We start from the raw sequence: 16,242 nt of genomic DNA, 5'->3' as shown, positions 1-16,242 counted from the left end.
ACACACACACACACACTTACTTGTGCCTGGGGCAGAAGTGGTCTATAATTGTGCTTGTTCTGTGAAGAGGTGTTGCCTGCAATGGAGGCATGGACTTGGAGTTCCTCAGACCAGAGGAGCCCAGGGAGGATGTCTGATGGCTTTCCTGCACCAGAACTCTTCCCCTAACCCTGTTAGAAAGCTCCTAAAAGTCAACACCAACACCAATGCATTTATTTCCTAATTGACCCTAGCCCCCACAGTTAAACAGGCTCTAGCCCTGCTGATCCAGCAGGTCCAGCTCTCAGGGCCTCAGGCTCTCCAGGCTCCAACCCCACCCCTAATCAGGCTGATCTGCAGCTGATCTGCCCTCTGTGCCAGGACTCACCCAGGACTGAGGAAAACAAATGCTGAAGTAGATATTCTTTCTCCTGGCTTTTCTTTCTGGGTTTTGTGGGTTGGATTTCTGTTGAGAGTTTGGTTCATATCATAGATCAGGACAGATCAGGAGACATTAGAACTGTGCCTGTCTTCCCTCCGCCATCTTGGCTGGACTTCCTTATCTCTTTTAAAGATGTCCATTTTTTCAGCTGTTTTGTCTAAGTATTATTCTGCCTGCTTTTTTTCTCTTCAGTTCAAACAAAATATATTTTGTTCCAAACTTTTACCTTCACTCTATATGTATATCTCTACTTCATATGAGATTCTTGTAAGCAAATTTATAGGATTCTGATTTTTAATCTACTTTGCTCTTTGCTTATGTTTTAAGGGAGAGTTCATTCCATTCACATCCAAAGTTATAATTACTAACTTATTCCCCCCATGCTATCTTCCCCATTTGCATTTTCCCCTGTTTTTCACTTATTCATATTCTCCTATATTGTGTTTCTGAATACATCACTTACAATGTTTACCCTCCTATGTACAACCCCCTCCCCTTTCTTTCCCATGTCCCTTTTATACCTTCTTCCTTCCCTTCATTCTGTTAGTTCCCTTCCCCCCTACCCTTTTTCCTTTTTAATACTTGAAAGGTAAGATAAGTTTCTTAACTTAATTGAGTGTGTATATGTTAACTTTAAGCCAAATCTCATGAGAGTAAGATCCAGTTGGTTCTCACCTCCTCTCTTCATCCCCTCTACTGCAACAGGTCCTTTGTACTTCTTGATGTAATGAGATTTACCCCATTCCATCATCTCCATCCTCCTGTCTCTTCACTGTTCCCTTTTTAAGGAGATATTGTTTTTAAATCATTGTATCTGAGTTACAGAAATGTCATGAATGTCCGTCACTTATGGCTAAGTATATTCTCTCTAATAGAGTTACAATTCCCGAGAATTGCTAGTGTTTTTCCCAGGTTGGGATATCACGAGGTTTATCTAATTGGATTGCAGGGTTTTTTATTTCTTTATGCTTTTTTTCACCTTTTCCTGTGTCTCTTGGGTCTCCCATTTGAAGTACAAATTTTCTATTGAGCTTTGGTCTTTTCATCAGGAAAAGTGGGAAGTCTCCTATTTTATCAAATGCCCATCTTTTCCCCTAGAAGAGAAGCCTCAGTTTTGATGGATAGTGAATTCTTGGATACATTACAAGCTCCCTTGGAATATTGCATTCCAGGCCCTTTGATCCCTTAATGTTGATGTGTCCAGGCCCTGTGTAATCCTTACTGTGGCTCTGTGGTATCTCAATTATTTCTTTATGGCTCTGTGCAGTATTTTCTATTTTGTCGGATTCTTTGGTTTGTTTGGCAGATTCTTGTCGTCTCATGAAGTCATTAGTTTTCACAGATTCCATTTTTTAGGAAAGGGTTTTCTTCATTTACCTTTTGCATCTCCTTTTCCATTCTATCAGTTCTATTTTTGAAAGAGTTTTCCATTTGACCAATTGAGGTTCTGAGAGAATTATTTTCTTTTTGAATTTGTCCAATTGCATTTTCCAAGGATTTGTTTTCTTGTTTCAAGATGTTAATTTTCTCTCCCAAATTTTCCAATTGATTTTTAAAATACTTCCTGTTTTCTTCAAGGAAGTATTTTTGGGCTGGACACAAAATCATATTCTCCTCAGAAATTCTAGATCTCTTAGTGTTTGGATCCTTACTTTTTGGTAATTTAATATGGAACCCCTGTCCATTGGCCTTCCTTTATTTTCCTGAGATCTTTTGTTGCAGGAGGGCCTGATACACAGAAGTTTGATGTTGAGATTCCTAGAGGCTTTACTCAGTGGGTTTAATAACTCCAAGTGAATCATCCAGTAGAGGGCACTAATGGCATTACTCACTGAGTTTAATATCTCTAAGTAGACCAGCCAGTAATGGGTGCTGTTTGCTTTCTCTGGAGGCCTGTGACCTTGATTTGATGCCCTTTCCCTTGGCCTGGAGTGGGTTGGTGGTACAACATTGCTGAACAATCTGGGCTATGTCATGGATCAAGGTGATTGCTCCTCCTTTTCAGTTGAGGGAGCTCTGCTGCCCAAGCCTGAGCCTTGTGGGGGGGGGCTGTATTTTTTTCTGGGAAGAAGATTCTGCTGATGTGAATATATGGAGTCTGAGGTCCTCCAGACCAGAGGAGCCCCAGACCTTCATTACTACAGCCAAAGCCTTTGGGCCTCAGTTGCAACTCAGACCATGGCTCCCAAAATCATTTCTTGTACAGCTGATCTTAGGTTAGTCTGGCTCTCACCCCACCCCCACTGGCTCTCTCCTCTCTGCCCACAGCTCACCCAAGAACCCAAAAGACAGGCCAGGATGTAGATGTTCTTCTCTTAACTTCTTTTTATGGGTTTTGCTGATTAAATTTCTGTTAAGAGATTTGTTTCCTATTATATATGAGAGAAGATCAGGAGACCTTAGCCCAATGCCTGTCTTCTCTCTGCCATCTTGGCTGGAAGTTCCCATGTATTTCATTTATATGTTAAATTTGTTTTTATACACTCAACCCCATTTGCCTTGCAAAAACCCCTAAAATGTATTTTTATATATTTATTTTTAAATTTTGTTTTTTATTTTGGATAATTTTTAATTTTTGAGTTTTAAGTTTTCTCCCTCCCTCCAATTCTCTTTTACTCACTGAGTTGACAAGCAATAAGATACCAAATACACATGTGAAATGATGCAAACATTTTCCCTCATGAATCATGTTTAAAAAAATCAAGGAAAGGTGAGAAAAATTATATTTCATTTTGCTCTAAGAATTCATCAGTTCTCTTTCTGGAAGTTGATAGTTATTTTCTTTTTACTGTGAGATTTGCAAATTGCCTTTGTTCATTTTATTTATTATATGAGTTAAGTCATTTACATTTAGGTTTTTTGCAAGGCAAATGGGGTTAAGTGGCTTGCCCAAGGCCACATGGCTAGGTAATTACTAAGTGACTGAGACCTGAGTTGAACCCAGGTACTTCTGACTCCAGAGCCGGTGCTTTATTCACTATACCACCTAGCCCCCCCCCCAGTCATTTACATTTAAGTATTACTGTAATATTGCTATAATATATAATAATTTATTGGTTGTGGATTTTTTTTGTTTTGCATCATATCATATAGATATTCTCAGGTGTTTCAAGAACCAGATGTTTCCTAATTTCTTATAATACAATAGTATTCCATCCCAATCATATGCAAGACTTATTCAGTCCTTCCTCAATTAATAGACATTTCAATTTCCGAATTTCATAACAAAAGAGCCGTTATAAACAATTTTGGCTACATAAAGAATATTTTCTGTTTTTTTATCTTCTTTAGGATCCAACCATTGTAGTACTATTGCTGGGTCAAAGGGCATGTATGTGCATATACACATTTGTACATAATTCCTAATTGTTCTTCAAAATGCTTGGAGCAGTTCATTCTGCTAATTCATTAATGGACCTACTTTCCTCCATCCATTTCAGTATTTTCATTTCTGATAGGATGGATGGAGGAAAATAAGTTCATTAACTGAGGAATTATTTAATTTTTCATTTGTCTAGTCAATACTGATTTAGAACATTTTTAATGATTGTGAAAATTTCTCATTCTGAAAATAATCTGCTCATATTTCTTGACCACTTATTGATTGGGTAATGCTTCTTATTTTTTTTATAATATGCCTCTGTTCCTCATATATTTGAGAAATATCCTTTATCAGAGATTTTTGTTATAAAGGTTTTGCTTTTACTTCATTACATAGAATACTTTTTAGCAAAATACATTTTCTTTATTGGATGCCGTTTATAATTTCATTCATGTTGTGATAGTTTTACTGAGTTAGTGTCATTAGATTTACTCTAAGTCTAAACTATACTCAGCATGATTGACTTTGTAGTAGGAATCCTGAAATAAATAAATGAATTACTATCTCCAAAATCTCTTCTCTGTAACAAAAAGTTTTATATTGAAAAATATACTTTAAGCAGACAAGAAGGAAAAGTAAATGTTCTTTTCACCAGAGCTCTCTCACAAACCCCTACAAATACTTAAATAATGACTATAAACTTATCCTGTATCAGGAAAATCCACACAAAGGCAGAGTGAAACAATATGCTATCCTAAGGCAACTTATTTGGCAGGAAAAGGACTGTCATAAATGGGTGAGAGGGAACTATTATTCAGGCTGCACCAGAATAGACCCTGAGTCCCAAAAAACAAGGAGAAGAACTTCTAAGTCACTGAATTAGCAGTGGAAGCAGTTGCTTCCAAAGGACTGAGCCCATGAACTGGAAAAAGGTGAAAGGATCAGAATGAGATTACAAGGGATGATTATTCATCACTGAATCTGGAATATGTAGTTTTGCCCATTCTCAGATTTGGGACATAGTCCTTGACCACAGTTTCAGGGATAGAAGGTTCACCATCAAACTAGAGCTTGTGTCCTCAGAAAAGTGGGTTCCCTCCTTGTAATTCTCAGGCATAAAAGAGTGCTTGTAGTCATTCTCAGAACAGAGAATAAGTCAGAGCAGTAATAAATGCTTCTTTATAGATCATATTGCCTTGGAAAAATTGAAAACTTTCAGCATCCCAGCAGTATATTTGAAAGCAGCTGCTAGGTGGTGCAGTGGAGAGGTGGCTAGGTGGTGCAGTGGATAGAGCACTGGCCCTGGAGACAGGAGAACATGAGTTCAAATCTGACCTCAGACACTTAATAATTACCTGGCTCTGTGGCCTTGGGCAAGCCACTTAACCCCATTGCCTTGAAAAAAAAAAAAAAAAAAAAAAAAACCTAAGAAAAAGCAGCTGAAAGGGGCGGCTAGGTGGTGTAGTGGATAAAGCACCAGCCTTGGAGTCAGGAGTACCTGGGTTCAAATCCGGTCTCAGACACATAATAATTACCTAGCTGTGTGGCCCCATTTGCCTTGCAAAAAAAAAAAAAATCTAAAAAAAAAAAGCAGCTGCACAAATTTATGGAAACGTAGGATGTTGTCCTACACCTTTGAAATAGAGCCCTAATTTATCAGAATTAAAATCAAATAAAAAAATAGGCAAGGAGAGTGAGCAAAAACCCCAAGTGATAAGGGGGAAAAAATGAAGGAGTAGAAGCAATGGAGGTTACAAGTGAAAACAGATAATATATTTAAGTGCTGTAAGAAGTTGGGAAGGGGGAAGCGGGCAGGTGACGGGCCAGTTCCAGCATGGCGGCCCCGGAGGCCGCCCCTGCTCCCGGGCTGCTGGGCCTCCTGTGGCTGGTGTCCGTGACCGTGAGCGCGGGGCCATGGGGGGCGGCGGCCGCCGCGGGGGGCGACGACACGCTCAAGTGCGAGGACCTGAGAGTGGGACAATATTTTTGTAAAGATCCAGAAATAAATAAGGCCACTCAAGAACCTGTTAACTGTGTAAATTACACAGCTCACACATCATGTTACCCAGCACCCAACATAACTTGTAAGGATTTTAGCGGCAATGAAACCCATTTTACTGGAACTGAAGTTGGTTTTTTCAAGACCATACCTTGCCGTAATGTAAACGGCTATTCCTACCAGGTGGCAGTCGCTCTTTCTCTATTTCTTGGCTGGTTAGGAGCAGGCAGATTTTACCTGGGATACCCTGCTTTAGGTTTGTTAAAGTTTTGCACTGTAGGATTTTGTTGAATTGTCAGTCTGATTGACTTCATTCTCATTTCAATGCAGATTGTTGGTCCTTCTGATGACACTAGTTACATTATAGATTATTATGGAACAAGACTTATAAGACTGAGCATTACCAATGAAACATTTAGAAATACACAGAAGTACCCTTAGAGACTTGGAAAACAACTCAAAGGTTTTGTGCGTCCTTGATTGTAAGAGCACTCCAGAGGGTGGAATCCCAGTCTTTCCAATCGTCCCTGTTAGGACAGCACACACTGTGGTTGCTTCAATGTGATTTTTACTGGAGATTTTTTTAGATATGTTATTCTGAGATGTGGCTGACTGGAGATTTTCTCCGAGGTTCTTGTCTCCCTGTGAGGGCTTTATCATCCATTGATCGCCTTCCTGTCCCCCCCAATGCCTTTTCCATAGGCAAGTTGTGGCTTGTCATCGTTTCCTTCTTCAAAATAAAACAAAAGAAGAAGTTGGGAAGGATAGAATGATAAGACGTAATCAATGAATTAATGTCAAAGTGAAAATGTTAAAATGTACAAAAGCATTTATAGCAGCTCTTTTGTAACGACAAAGGATTGAAAATTGAAGGCATGTCCCTAACTGACAAATGATGAAAGGATATGCAATGGCAATTTACAGAGGAGGAAATCAAAGCTATTCATAGTCATATGAAAAATTGCTCTAAATCATTAATGGTTAGAAAAATGCAAATTAAACCATCTCTGAGGTACCATTTGACATCTCTCTCAGATTGGCCATTATGACCATAAAGGACAATGATCAATGTTGGAAGGGATGTGGAAAATCTGGAACACTAAAGCATTGTTGGTGGAGCTTTGAACTGATCCAAATTTTCTGCAGTGCAATTTGGCATTATGCCCAAAGGGCAATAAAATGTGCATACACTTTGATCTAGCAATAACACTACCTGGTCTATACCCAGAAGAGATCATGAAAAAGTGTAGCACAACACTGTATGAAAATGTTCATAGCAGCTCTGTTTGTGGTGGCAAAGAAATGGAAATTGAGAGAATGTCCATCAATTGGGGAATGGATGGACAAATTACATTTTATATACATACATATATATATGTGTGTGTGTGTGTGTGTGTGTGTGTGTGTGTGTGTATATATATATATATATATATATATATATATATATATATATATATATTTAGGGGCACTATTGTTCCATTATCCATTAGAATCTAAGAGGGATGGAATTTCATAGAAGCTTGGAAAAATGTATGAAATGATGCTGAGCAAGATAAGATAATAAAATATTTATGTAATAAAAAATAAATAAAAATCTCTTAAAAACACACACAAACTCGATAATCCAGATAGCTCGGACAACTGTATTAGATTGGTTATGGACTATATTATCCCAAGTCAGAGGAATAAAAACTAAACTAAACACACACACACACACACACACACACACACACACACACAACAACAACAACAACCCTTCTGAATCTGATGAACACTATAAAAATTGACTCATATATCTCTTTCCATTAATCCTAATTCTTCATGACAAAAATTACTAATTTGTAAATATTTTTAACCGAATATGAATGCAAAACACTAACCTGACTGTTCCCTGCCAAGGGGAGGGGGTGGGCAAGGAGGATGTAGGGAAATTTCATAACTTGGAAATATGCACTTACAAATGGATGAAAATAAATAAATTTATAAAACACGTTAAAAAATTGAGGGTATGCTCATCTATTGCAGAATGACTGAAAAATTTTGTTATAAGAATGAGATTGAATACTATTGTTCTGTAGGAAATCATGAAGAGATAAACTTCAGAAAAGACTGCAAAGACTTGAATGAACTGCTGAGTGAAGTAAGCAAAACCAGGAGAGCATTTCACAAATTAAAAGCAACATTTGGGGTTCAGAGGGAAGGCCCGAGGAACTATGTCAGGAGCCCGCACTGCCACTGCTCTTTCGGTTCTTTTGCCAGCAAGGGAAGAGGGTTGGCCAGGCTGCTGTACCCCCAGCTTCCCTTTGTGCCGCCCGGACACCGTGCTGGTCACCGGCACCATGAAGATCTGGACATCGGAGCACGTCTTTGACCACCCATGGGAAACAGTTACAACAGCTGCTATGCAGAAATATCCAAATCCTATGAATCTAAGTGTCGTTGGAGTTGATGTGTTAGATAGACATATAGATCCCACTGGGAAATTGCATAGCCATAGACTTCTCAGCACTGAATGGGGCATGCCTTGTATTGTAAAGTCGCTTATCGGTGCAGCAAGAACCAAAACATATGTGCAAGAACATTCTGTAGTTGATCCTGTGGAGAAAACAATGGAACTTAAATCCACTAATATTTCATTTACTAATATGGTTTCAGTAGATGAGAGACTTATATATAAACCACATCCTCAAGAACCAGGAAAGACCATTTTGACTCAAGAAGCCATAATCACTGTGAAAGGAGTGAGCCTTAGTAGTTATCTAGAAGGACTGATGGAAAGTACAATATCATCTAATGCTAACAAAGGCCGTGAAGCAATGGAGTGGGTAATTAACAAATTAAATGCTGAGATTGAAGAGTTGACTGCTACAGCAAGAGGAATCATGAGGACACCTATGGCCACAGCAGCATTTGTAGAGAAATGATAATGGCTATTTATATGGAACTTTAATAGGTCCACCAGGGTCTCTCTAGGCTGGTAATATATTTATTCGTATTTGGTATTGAAAAGACAGATCTGTTATATTAGGTAGGTTTTCAATTAACTTGGAGAAAGGCTGTAACTTTTCATGGGAAAGTGGGGAAGGTACAGGGCTTCCCAACTTATGGGATCAACTGGAATTAACATTACCTGAAAATGCCATGCAATATCAAGTTTCAAATATTTGAAGATTTAAGGATATTTCAAATGGATACCTACACCAGCATGTTGAATCTCCATATGGTTGAATTTTATAGTATTTAATTCATGAGACTACCTATGTTTGGACCAACTCTAAACTGAAGCAGAATTAACCTTTTCTAGCATGATTGCTCAAGCCTTATTCTTGTTGTAATAACTGATTTTGGAAATAAGGAAAGTATATTACTTGGACTCCAAATGCAAGCCTTTAATTTGTACAAAAGTAATGAGCTTTGAAAAACTATGGCATTCTAAATTGGTACTTAAATGATATTTTTGTAGTGAACACTATCATTAAAGTGATATAACTCCCAGTGTGAACCTGATTGCATTATATTATAGAGTACTGTATTGATTTGCCAAAATTTTGTGATAAAATTCAGACACAGTCTATCTTGATTTTGCATTTGCAGAAATATTTTTGATTTAGGATACTGGATTGTGAGCATGCAATGTTCACTTTGAAATTTGAAGAGGAACCAAAATAAAAAAAGAAAGTTATTACCTGAATTTAAGAACATCATGAAATTTAAACCAACAACTATTTGCATCTTTTAAGCATTTTGCATAATGCTTAATTAACTTATACAAAAATTGCCATGTGACTGAATCATGCATCAATAATTACTGTAGCATGATACATCAAATTATTTAACTGTAATATAGTTAATTGCATCTTTTTTTATTCTAGTAATTGACCACAAACAAGTCTTTTTTTTTTTACAACGTATATATACCTGGATCATTTGATGTAATCTCCATTCTGATTTGACATATAAATTCTAGGTCCTTAGCACTCTTTATAATCCTTGTGCCACTTGCCAAAAGAAGGAACTTAGCAACAGCTAACCACTAAGAAAATTGCACTGAAGTTTTTATTTGTGGCGTTCCTTAATTTTGGTAAAAGAGGGCCAACTGAAATAGTGAAAAATTATTCCAGAAAATGTTCTATTTTGTTTAATATTTTAAAGCAGATAATTGTTAACTGCTTAACAGTATTTTATGATTCTTGTAATTATTTCTATAATACTGAAGTTGCATATGGAGTATTTTAAAAGAGATTTTGCTTTTAACTATGCTTAACAAAAGTTGGAACTTCTGTAAAGGTTTCCTACATTGTAAAGGTCTCCTATAGAAAAAAAATAGTGTGTTTGTACATAAGCCATGCAAATATGTTTACCAAACTATTTAAAAAATGAGTATTTTTTCTATTTAAAATATTGTTTAGCTTGAGACTTTGTTGGTACATTTGTAAAAACAATTCTCAGATCCATTACGGTTTGTGATTATTTTTTTGTAACAGGAGATTGTTTTTACAACTGAAATGATATTTCAGCTAAACAAAATATAGTAAATGTTAGTACTTGAAAAAAAACAGCAACATTGTGTAATGATCAACTAATAGATTTACCTCTTCTCAGCTTTACGTTGATCAAAGACATTGTGATAGAAAATACCTCCCACATCTGGAGAAGGAACTATGCAGTATGAATGCAGACCAAAGAAAACTAATTTCAACTTAAAAAATGATTTATGATTTATTTTTCCCTCTCATATTTTTCTTATTATTTTGTTTCTTCTTTTATAACATGACCAATATGGAAATATCTTTAACATATTTGCTCATGTATAATCTAGATTAGATTACTCATTGTCAAAGGAAGGGAGAAAGGAAAAGAAAGAAGAAAAATTGTGGAACTCAGAATCTCATAGAAAAGATAACTATTATAAAATATGGAAAAATCAATTGACATACTATTTGAAAAAGTTTTAAAAAATTAAAAGATACCATATTAATTTTTCTAAATTTGATCCATTCCTAAATAACAAATGATCAAGACATGAATAGATTTTAGATGAGTTTATTAATGCTATCTATAGCCATATTAATATTTTTTGATCACTATTGATTGGGAAACTGCTAACTCAAGCAAATTGTAGGTATTACTTTATACCTCTTAGTTTGACAAATAGAACAGAAAAGGTAAATGTCAAATTTTGGAAGGGATGTAGAGAAAATCAGTCATTAATGCACTGTTGGTGGAACTGTGAACTGATTCAACCATTTTATAGAGTAATTGGAACTATATTCCAAGGGGTATGAAACCATTCATACCCTTTGACCCTACACTACCACTACTAGGTCTCTGTTCCAAATGAAATGAAAAACAGAAAGGAAAAATTCTTATTTGTATAAGAGTATTTAAACTAGTTCTTTTCTTATGGCAAGATTTGAAAGGATGGCCTTCATTTGGGAAGTATCTGAACGAATTATGTTTGTGATTAAGATTAAATACTATTCTATAAGAAGAAAAGATAAGTAGGATAAGCTCAGCAAAGTCTAGAAACACATGGGTTGATGCAAAGTACAATGCATTTTGTATAATGCATTGTATAATGCAATGTATAATGTATTTGGTTGATACGTTGTGAATGACTCACCTTTTCTCGGAAACACAGTGACCTAAGAAAACGCTGAAGAAATGCTATTCTTTCCTAGAAAAAGAGTCAATAATGTTTGAATATAAATTGTAGCATTCTTTTTAGTTCTTTAATTTTCTTTTTATGGGGTGAGATCCATGTTTTCTTTAACAATAGGAATATTTTGGAAATGTTTTACATGACTATACATTTTTAACCTATATCAAAGTACTTGCTCTTTCAATGAGGGAGTGAACAAGAGATAAAGGGAGAGAATTTGTAAGCCAAAGTTTTAAAAACAAGTGTTAATAACTTCCTGGCCTGAGTCAAATAGTGCTACATTAGGCTACTCAAAGGCAGGCAACAATCTTTGAGGACCTGAGATGCCAGAGCAGTAATACAGGGATCACACCTCCCCAGCTCTCAGCACAAAAGTCTTGGTATCATATTCCTTATCCCCCAGATGCACAGCTCTCCAAAATGAATAAAGAAAACATAAAACTTGCTAACCATAGAAAGCTACTATTTTGTTAGGGATGATTAAATGTCTCTCAGAGGAGGAAAGCAGTGATACTATTGTCATAATGTGAAGCCTCAAAAAGGTTTTGAAATTGTTCTCAAAATCAAAAAGACCTCTTGAAAGTACTCAAATAATATTTTAAGAACCAAAGATGAGAGGAAGAAGAAAAATTTAGGAAACAATAGTAGAATCATAAAGGAGAATTATGAAAAATTGACTGAAGAAAACAATACCTTTAAAAGTAAAATTGGGGCAGAGCCAATATGACTGCAGGAGCAGAGCCTCTCTTAGGTGCTCTCTCCAAAATATTTCAAAAACCTGAAAATTATGACTCTAACTAAATTTTTGAGAACACACAAAAAGATCCAGTGAGACAAATCTCTATTCTATAGTAAGCTGGAAAATATTGGGAAAACTTTTTTCCATAAAATTGGAGGAGTGGCTGTGCAAAGCAAAGGCAGTTCAGCCTACCAGGAGCAGTACCGGGGCACCTGGGAGAGGCGGCTCTTGACAGCAGAAGCAGTTTCCTGACCTGCACCCAGGCAGCACCAAGCACAAATTGGAAGATCAACAGGGAGACCTCCTCTAGAGCACAAAGCTCAGGCCTTCAGTGCAGTTTCAGCACTTAGCACAGTTGTGGCACTCAGTGCAGTAATGGCAGCCCAGATATAGGGAATGGAAGTAGGCCCATGGAGCTGCCCAGTAGGAGATTCCTGGCAGCTGCTCCCTGAGTGCTCAGTCCACAGAAGGTATGGGAGTGCAGGGAGAATGCTGAAGTCTATCCTCTGTCCCTGGAACAGGATTCTGAGGTTTTGACTACATTCGGAGCCTGGTTTAAGTCTAGGCCTCCCATAAAGCAGGGAAGCCCCAACAGTTCCATGGCAGAGGGGTGAGCTTGAACTTGTAGTCATTCATACACCAGGAAAGCAGTCAGAGCCTCACACACTGAGATCCTTATGGGGGTGTACCAATAATACTTAAAAGCTCAGGAAGCACCCCAAAGCCAGGCACAGGCTGGGGAAATGAGTAAACAGAAAAAAAGGAACCTGCCCATAAACAATTACTTTGATTCCATGGGTGACCAAAATACTCAATCCGAAGATGAGAAAGTCCAAGATTCTGCATCTAAAGATTCCAATAAATATAGAAGTTGGTCTCAGGCTATGACAGCTCTCAAAAAAGATTTTGAAAATCAAGTAAAGGAGATAGAAGAAAAATAGGAAGAAAAACAGATAGATGCAGGAAAAACATAAAAACGAAGTCAGCAGTTTAGTCAAGGAGATTCAAAAAAATGCTGAAGAAAATAACATGTTAAAACCCAGCACAGGTCAAATGGATAAAACAGTTCAAAAAGAAAAGAATGCTTTAAAAAACAGAATTGTTCAGATGGGAAAGGATGTAAGAAAGCTCTCTGAGGAAAACAAATCCTTCAGATTTAGAATGGAGCTAAAAGAAGCTGATAACTGTGAGAAATGAAGACACAATAGTTCAACACCAAAAGAATGAATAATTAGAAGAAAATGTTGAATATCTCATTGAAAAAATAACTGATCTGGAAAACAGATTCAGGAAAGATAATTTAAAATTTATTGGGCTCCCTGAAAGTCATGATCAGGTAAAGAGTCTTGACCTCAGTTTAAAGAATTTCTACAGGAAAATTGCCCCGATATCCTAGAAACAGAGGGTAAAATAGAAATTGAGAAAATCTACCAATCTCACCCAGAAAGAGATCCAAAATAACCACCTAGGAATATTATAGTCAAAGTCCAGACTTCCCAAGTCATTAAAAGCAGACAGAATGACACAATTCAAATATCATGGTGCTGCAGTCAGGATCACACAGACTTAGCAGCAACTAAATTAAGGTCTCATAAGGCTGGAAATATAATATTCCAGAAGGCAAAAGTTCTTGGAATGCAACTGAGAATCAACTACCCAGCAAAACTAGACATCCTTTTCCAGGGGAATAGATGGACTTTCAATGACACAAGGGAATTTCAAATAATCCTGTTGAAATGACCAGAACTGAAGAGGAAGTTTGACCTTCAAATACAGGACTCAGTTGAAGCATAAAGAGTGGAGGAGAAGGATAAATTATGAGGGACTTAATGATGATGAACTGTGTGTATTCCTGCATGGAAAGATGATACTGATAGTACTTATATGAACCTTCTCTTTTAATAGAGCAGATAGAAGGAGCTTATATAGATGAAGCACAGGAGAGAGTTGAATAAGAAGATATATGGTAAAAATGGAGTCAATGGGTGAAAGAGAAATGTACTGGGAGTAAGAGAAAGGAGAGGTACAATAAGACAAGATATTTCATATAAAAGATATTTCATGTAGCTTTTGCAATGATATGGAAGGGGGGAAGGCAAGGGGTGAATGAGGGCACCTTCATTCTCATCAGAAATGGCTCAGAGAGGAAGCAGTATACACATTCAGTAGGGTATAGAAATCTAGAGGGGGAAAAAGGAGAGAAGGGGGCAGGGGCAGCGTGGGATGTGGGTGATAGAGAAGAAGGTGGATCATAGGAGAGGGTAGTCAGGTACAACACATTTTCTTTATACTTTCTGCATGGTGCTAGGATTGGATGGGTTGTCAGGGACCATGGGGCTGGGTGGTTTCTGGGTCTCTGGGGTGGGATTTTGGCTTGGGCCCTCCTGGCACCAGGGCTGGTGCACTGTCTGCTTCCCTACTCAGCTGCCCCACAGAACATATTTGAAGAGGGACAGAGCAAAAGGAGAGAGAAAATATAATGGATGGTAGTGGAGAGAAATGGATAGAAGGAGTCACAATCAGCATCAGCAATTGTGGAAAAATATGGAAGTAACTTTTATGATCAACTTATGATATTGAACATGATCCACTAAGATAGATTTGATGGTATCAGAACACAGACTGAAACACATATTTTTTTCTTTCTTTTACTGTATTTCTCATGAGGTTTTCCATTTTTATGGGGCAGGGTATTATGTTTACTCTTAAAACAAGAATATTTTAGTAATGTATAAATAAAAAATAAATAAAATCTTTTTAAAAAAGTAAATTTGACTAAATGGAAAAAAAAACAATGCCTTTAAAAATAAAATTGACCAACTAGAAAATGAAAACTATTCTGTTTAAGATAAAATTGGTCAGCTAGAAAAATAAACTCATCAAAAAAGTAAAATTGATTGGTAGGAAAAAATAACTCATTAAAAAGTTAATTTAACCAACTGGAAAAAATAAGCAGCTCATCAAATAATAAAATTAACCAATTGGACAAACACAGCTAAGTAAAGAAAATAAAACCCTAAAAATTAGAATTGGATGAATCCAAAATAACGACTTCATGAAACACCAAGATTCCATCAAACAAAAGCAAAAAGGATTAAAAAAAAAAGAAGCATATGTAAAGTACTCATTAGGAAAAATAATTAGCAAAATAGCTCCTAGAGGAAAATTTACAGATTATTGGTCTCTCTAGAAAACCACAATTAAAAAAAAAATAATTCATCTTTTCTACTAGGAAATTATTATCTATAGAATTTGCTTCATATACCATTGATGTTGCTATGACTCCATTTTCTTTTGTACCTTTTAGCAAATGTTATTCCTTCTTCATCTCTTTTACTCTGTATACTTGACAATAAAATATAGCATAGGAAACATTGACAGAGGATGGGATCAAAAGACAGGAGTGAATTGGGAACAAACCACTGCATAGTCAGATGCTGGAGTAAATAAACCTCTACAAGGGCAAGGCCTAGACTACATTGGTAACATCTTGAACAACAACAAGCCATGACTCAGACCCCAGCCCCAGCACAAAAAGTTTAGTTTTACATGTTCCATACCCCAGGAGCAGAGCTAAAATAACAAAGATGAGCAAAAAAACCTAAAAGGAAAACTATAGAAAACCACTTTGCCGATAAAGATGATAAAAATTCCACCTCAGAAGAAAGCAGTAAAAAAAAATCATATGTAAAGTCTCAAAAGAATATATGAATTGGACTCAAATTCAAAAGTTCATAGCAGAGCCTAAAAAAGAATTTAAAAACCAAAGAAAAAGGAAAGAAGAAAAATGGAACAACAGAAATAAGAGTCATGCAGCAATGTTATTAAAAACTGAGCTAAGAAATCAGCTCTTTTAAAAGTAAAAATAACTATCTGGAAAAAAGAATGTAACACTTCAAAAAATAAAATTGACCAATTCCAGAAGGAATGCTACTCCTCTAAAACTCAAATCTACCATCTAAAAGGGAAAGCAACTCAGCAAAAAGTCAAATAACCCAATTGGAAAAGAAAATACAAAAGCTAACTGAATAAAATAACTCTCTAAAAATTAGATGTGGACAAATAGAAACCAATAAATCTATGTGATGATCAGTTTCAA

General features: G+C 36.5%; 1 protein-coding gene and 1 pseudogene across 1 annotated transcript; both read left to right on the top strand.

Annotated features, from left to right (window-relative positions):
- The first annotated feature begins 5,577 nt into the window (after positions 1-5,577).
- LOC141522802 (TM2 domain-containing protein 1 pseudogene) lies at positions 5,578-6,385 on the top strand (annotated as a pseudogene).
- A 1,664-nt stretch (positions 6,386-8,049) lies between these two features.
- LOC141522791 (PRELI domain containing protein 3B-like) lies at positions 8,050-8,702 on the top strand. Its single transcript, XM_074236242.1, has one exon. It carries the CDS (start codon positions 8,082-8,084, stop codon positions 8,664-8,666), a length of 585 nt encoding a protein of 194 aa, XP_074092343.1. The 5' UTR covers positions 8,050-8,081; the 3' UTR covers positions 8,667-8,702.
- Positions 8,703-16,242: the final 7,540 nt, after the last annotated feature.

The sequence above is a fragment of the Macrotis lagotis genome, chromosome 1 (assembly GCF_037893015.1).
Source record: "Macrotis lagotis isolate mMagLag1 chromosome 1, bilby.v1.9.chrom.fasta, whole genome shotgun sequence".
Lineage (NCBI taxonomy): Eukaryota > Metazoa > Chordata > Mammalia > Peramelemorphia > Peramelidae > Macrotis > Macrotis lagotis.
This window is presented reverse-complemented; position numbering and strand designations above follow the sequence as displayed.